Source organism: Limulus polyphemus, unplaced genomic scaffold (genome assembly GCF_000517525.1).
Source record: "Limulus polyphemus unplaced genomic scaffold, Limulus_polyphemus-2.1.2 Scaffold2607, whole genome shotgun sequence".
NCBI classification, from domain to species: Eukaryota; Metazoa; Arthropoda; class Merostomata; order Xiphosura; family Limulidae; genus Limulus; species Limulus polyphemus.
The window spans coordinates 18374-24207 of record NW_013668217.1 but is presented as its reverse complement, the minus strand read 5'-3'; the positions used below and the strand labels follow the sequence as shown (position 1 = coordinate 24207).

The 5834-nt window shown below is 32.9% G+C and overlaps 1 protein-coding gene across 1 annotated transcript in view; it reads left to right on the top strand.

Moving 5' to 3' along the window:
* LOC106467419 (hepatocyte growth factor receptor-like) overlaps nucleotides 1-5834 on the top strand; it is a 75006-nt gene that overhangs the window by 58758 nt on the left and 10414 nt on the right. Inside the window, exons 14-17 of the mRNA XM_022395598.1 lie at nucleotides 922-1177; nucleotides 2943-3110; nucleotides 4535-4625; nucleotides 5002-5101. Coding sequence (XP_022251306.1) covers nucleotides 922-1177; nucleotides 2943-3110; nucleotides 4535-4625; nucleotides 5002-5101 — 615 coding nt within the window. The remainder of the gene's footprint in view (nucleotides 1-921; nucleotides 1178-2942; nucleotides 3111-4534; nucleotides 4626-5001; nucleotides 5102-5834) is intronic.

Sequence of the window (5834 nt, the reverse complement as noted above, 5' to 3'; positions counted from 1 at the left end):
TTTAGGGTAGTTCTAGTGCCATAGTCTCAAGAATGCAGTTATGTCAGATTCCTATATTGTTTAAAATTTGAAAATTGAGGTTATTTAGGGTAGTTCTAGTGCCATAGTCTCAAGAATGCAGTTATGTCAGATTCCTATATTGTTTAAAATTTGAAAATTGAGGTTAGTTAGGCTAGTTCTAGTGTCATAGTCTCAAGAATGCAGTTATGTCAGATTCCTATATTATTTGAAATTTTAAAGTTTAGGTTATTTAGGGTAGTTCTAGTGCCATAGTCTCAAGAATGCAGTTATGTCACATTCCTATATTGTTTGAAATTAGAAAAAAATTGTAATCTTAGAGCATTGCTAAGCACACAATATAGAACTAGTAAACTACAAAATATAATATATTCTGACAGAGAAGTAAATCTGGGAATAAGAAAGAATGATGCATATTTTTACTGAAACCGTTTGATTAAAATCTTTATTTTAATAATAACAGTTGATATGTTAAAAGTAAATACCCTCGATGTTCTAAAACACGTTCGATAGAGGGCGAATAAAAACATTGTCACTATAATTCACAGGTTAAAGTACTTCGCAAATGTGATGTTTCTATAATATTATTTTAAATATATTGTTGTACTTTTTAAGATCGTTATCTTAAGAATACTGTAACTTATGTTAAATGTATAAGAGAAAAGATAAAATAACACCGTTTTGTTAGTATTTCGTTACTTCGAAATAGGTTCATAATTTCGGAAAAAATATATACGCACGACATAAACGTTTCCTTGTGTTTAGTTCTTCAGTGCTACGTCAGCGTCACCAGAATATTCGAATTACTTATAACATGTAATAGATTAAATAGAAATATTCTGTATGAACCCTTGTACGAGATGAAATAAATTTAAAAAAAAACGTTTATTATTTTATTTTAAGGTACGAACAGGCAGTTTGGAATTTGACTTGGGCTACATTAAGTTTGTAGAAAACATAGAAAACAACCACACTGTAAAGATCATATCCATTGTCGTTCCTATCGTTGTAGTTCTTATTCTATTTATCGTCTGTCTGATCTTCTTACAACGAAGAAAGGCTAGGAAAACCCGAATACCAGCCTATATGGTGTCCTACACTTCTGACACGTCATCTGATATGTGTAATGGAACAACGCGACGTAGACACGAGGAAAATGGTATGATTTGTGAAACTGTAAAATAAGAACACCTTGTAACCCTAAAAATGGTGATAAGCTATCAAATTTTGCTGTTCATATTTTGGTTTGTTTGTTTTTCATAACACCTTGTAACCCTAAAAATGGTGATAAGCTATCAAATTTTGCTGTTCATATTTTGGTTTGTTTGTTTTTCATAACACCTTGTAACCCTAAAAATGGTGATAAGCTATCAAATTTTGCTGTTCATATTTTGGTTTGTTTGTTTTTCATAACATTTCGTTTAGTTAATCCTAGATTTCAGGCCAGAAGGGTTAAAACAATAGCACCAGAATCTCTAACATTAGAATTTATTGCGTAAGGGCGTAACACTAACACCAGAACTTCTGACAGAAGGGTGTTACTCTAGCACCGTAACTTCTGGCAGAAGGGTGTAACTCTAGCACCAGAAGTTCTGGCAGAAGGGTGTAACCCTAGCACCTGAACTTCTGACAGAAGGGTGTTACTCTAGCACCAGAAGTTCTGACAGAAGGGTGTTACTCTAGCACCAGAAGTTCTGGCAGAAGGGTGTAACTCTAGCACCTGAACTTCTGACAGAAGGGTGTTACTCTAGCACCAAAACTTCTGGCAGAAGGGTGTCACTCTAGCACCTGAACTTGTAGTTTAACACTAAAAGATAGCAAGGTTGTGATCTGTTGTTTGTTATAATTTTTATACCTGATATTTAGTTGTTTTTTTTGAAACATTACATACTTTTAAATTGAACAATGTAGCAGGCCTAATAATTTTATAACTTAAACGTCAATGAAGTCATGTTAAACGTTTTTTTGCACAATTAGCACGACTTCCTATGCTAAACTTTGAGAAAGATACTGAAATTGCCACGTTTTAAATATTACTCAGTTCGATTATTATAAACGAATTTAGAAAGTTGTGATGTAACTCACGATTAAATATTTTTATCTCCGTTTTTGACAGAATTTCTATTTGATTTTCAAAAAGTTTGCTAGTTTTTTAAGCGCCAAGTTGCACAATCTGCGCAGAGATCTAACCCCGAAGTTTAGTGTTATAAGCCACTGAACGTATTGCTGAGCCACCAGAGTACTTTTGATTTGTTTGTATGTTATTAGTTAATTTATGCACAAAGCTACACAATAGGCTATCTGTACTGTGCCCACCATTGGCTCGAAACCCGGTTTTTAGCGTTATAAGCATACAAACTTACTGCTGAGCCACTCGAAGGCTTTTTAAAGGGATAATAAATGTGGGATAATAAATGTTCAGTTAGAATAATCATAGATAAGACGTGGCCTTGTGGCTTGCGTGCCTGACTGTGAATCCATGGTTCGCGCCCCATTTCTGTAAAAACATACCTCGCATTTCGAGTGCCACGGATGAGATATAAGAGATATAATTAAAGTAACACAAGATTTAAGGGGGCTGTTGACTAGCTTCCTTCACCCTAATCTATCAGCTCAAAAATAAGGATAACTAATGCAGATAGCCCTCGTGAAACATTGTGTGAATATCTGAAACGAACAAACAAGTATTTGGCAATAATTGCAACGTAAATATCTAAAACTTTGATATTTTTCGTAAACATTAACGCAAGCCAGAGAAAGCTGTGGAACTTGATAAGATTTCAAATGCATTTTTTTTCTTTCTTACTAATTTTTTAAAGTTTTATATTTTAAATTACAGTACGTGTTTTAATTCGATATATCATGACAATTTTTATTTTAAATTTTACATTTGGTGTTATTTCTGTTACATAACGTTTCATCAGACTACCTCGATGTTCGAAGACGTCAGACAGACAACCAACCCTTGGTTACGACCACTTGCATCACGTCTGACACCTGTGAGATAGATGAGGAAACTTTACAACTTTTAAATGCGGAGAATATCTTAGTTGCCAGAGATTATTTAACACTCGGTGAAGTCATTGGCCAGGGTGAGTACTTTAATCCTATGACACAGGAGTATTCAGTAGATATTCCTTTATTGTGTTTAATAATATAAATTGAAATCTTGCATGGATTCTCTCGTTCTGATTACTTATTTTTAGGTCCTAAAATTCGATTATCATGGGTAAAATATTTTGGGTGCTTTTATTTTAACATATGTTTTATTTGCATACAAACTATGACAATCCAGCGTATTTCATGGTGACTATTACTTTTAATAAAGCAGGCAATATAGAAATTCAGAGTAAGCAAAACTGGGAAGTCTTCATGTTGATCAGTGTAATTCTGCTGAGTATTTCTAAAACAAACATTTATTAATACCTCTTATCAGTAGCAGTGTAGAGGCAAGACGTTTTACAGCCCCCCACCCACTCCATCAAAAGAAAATAAAAGCGATAGTATAAAACGTGTTTGAAGCAAATGCTTTACAATATCTCTATTCGTGCCATCTAGTGGAGCTTATTGAAATTAATTGTGCTTTTTCTACATTTTACCAAATAGAAGGTTTTCAGACTACACAGCTATTAATTTGTGTAATTTTAAAAAGGAGAAAGTAATGCTCTGATGAAATGAAGCCGACATATAATGTAATATTTATTATAATTTCCCCTTGTAATTTTTTTCGACAGAGTAAAGTCATTCGACGATTTAGGTAGAATCTAAGGACCCACCTGATATTAACAATGGTAACAACTTCTGGGAGCTGAAGATTAGATTTGTTCAGTATTTTTTTTTCTTTAAAAATAAAACAAGAAAAAATATTCGCCGAGATTCGTGAACAGATATTTTAGCCCAACAACAATATTTTTCCTTCTTTCTTTTTGTGGTTTATCATGGACGCGTTTGATGACACAAATGTGTATATTATTTCATTTTTTTATTATAACATTTTAACCAATGGAAGAAATAAAACACAATACTTAATTTTAAAAATTCTTCACTGAAAATATTAATTTTTATAGTTTTCATAAATCACACGTCAAAGTTAGAGTGTTTCGTTTTGTACTCACTCTGTCTTTGTTCTCCACACAGGTCTAAAACGAAACATTTTAACTTTGACTCAAAATGACCTGTGTGAAGAACAAAAACAAGTGGGTACAAAACATAACATTTTAACTTTGACCCGAAATGACCTGTGTGGAGAACAAAAACGAGTGGGTACAAAACGTAACATTTTAACTTTGACCCGAAATTACTCACTCTGTCTTTGTTCTCCACACGGGTCATTTCGGGTCAAAGTTAAAATGTTTCGTTTTGTACTCACTCGTCTTTGTTCTCCACACAGGTCATTTCGGGTCAGAGTTAAAATGTTTCGTTTTGTACTCACTCGTTTTTGTTTTCCAATCAGGTTATTTTGGGTCAAAGTTAAAATATTTCGTCGTGTACTCACTCGTCTTTGTTTTCCACGCAGGTCATTTCGGACGAGTGTACAAGGGTGAGCTGCAAATTCCAGGAAAGGAAGTTTGTGTTGAAGTAGCTGTTAAAACTCTACATAACAGTAAGTTCCTATAATTCCTTAATTTGTACACCTTATTGTGTATATATCAACGTATCGAGTTATAGCTAAGTATTAGTAACAGTTTAAGTCAGTAATATAATCAGTTAACATTAAACGAGACTAAAAGTGATATTTTTATTAACAGTAAGGGTATTTTAACCTCCCGATTTTTACTTTATTTTTACCGTCCTTACAAAAACCGATGAAGTGAATAAAGCACCACTGGTGATCCGTTACCACAGATGTGAAGTAACATATCAGGCCGGTTGTAAACCCGCTGGGCCTCAGTTTTGAATGATTAAAAATTAAACATTTTGAAGATCAATTCTACCGACTTCTTTTGAGTGCGGATTTATAGAATTAAATAAACATTTTAATAGTTTTTTCTTGAACCTACGACGCAAACACGTTTCTGATCTACTAAAAACGTCTAAAATTATTTGTATTCAACAATATAAAACTAAATCTATGTTAGTAACAGTAAGTTGATATGAATTCCGTTAAATAATGCTGGCAAGCGCTCATGTTGGTCAAACTCATCCAAATAGTTCAAACTGTTCAGGAGTTCAAAAACTAATCTTATTAATCCTATATAAGTTTCCCACCTCGGCAACAGTGCGGAGGTAGTGCTTAATGCTTTACATATCAAGACACTTTCATATCTGTTATATATGTGCTTAACGTAATGCCCTTTATTGATTCATTTTTACGTCAGAGATTGAGACACATACATTTCTAATATATATATATGCCTTTAATGTAATGCCCTTTATTGACTCATCTTTACGTCAGAGATTAAGACACATACATTTCTAATATATATATGCCTTTAATGTAATGCCCTTTATTGACTCATCTTTACGTCAGAGATTAAGACACATACATTTCTAATATATATATGCCTTTAATGTAATGCCCTTTATTGACTCATCTTTACGTCAGAGATTAAGACACATACATTTCTAATATATATATATGTCTTTAATGTAATGCCCTTTATTGACTCATCTTTACGTCAGAAATTAAGACACATACCTTTCTAATATATACATGTCTTTAATGTAATGCCCTTTATTGACTCATCTTTACGTCAGAGATTAAGACACATACATTTCTAATATATATATGCCTTTAATGTAATGCCCTTTATTGACTCATCTTTACGTCAGAGATTAAGACACATACCTTTCTAATATATACATGTCTTTAATGT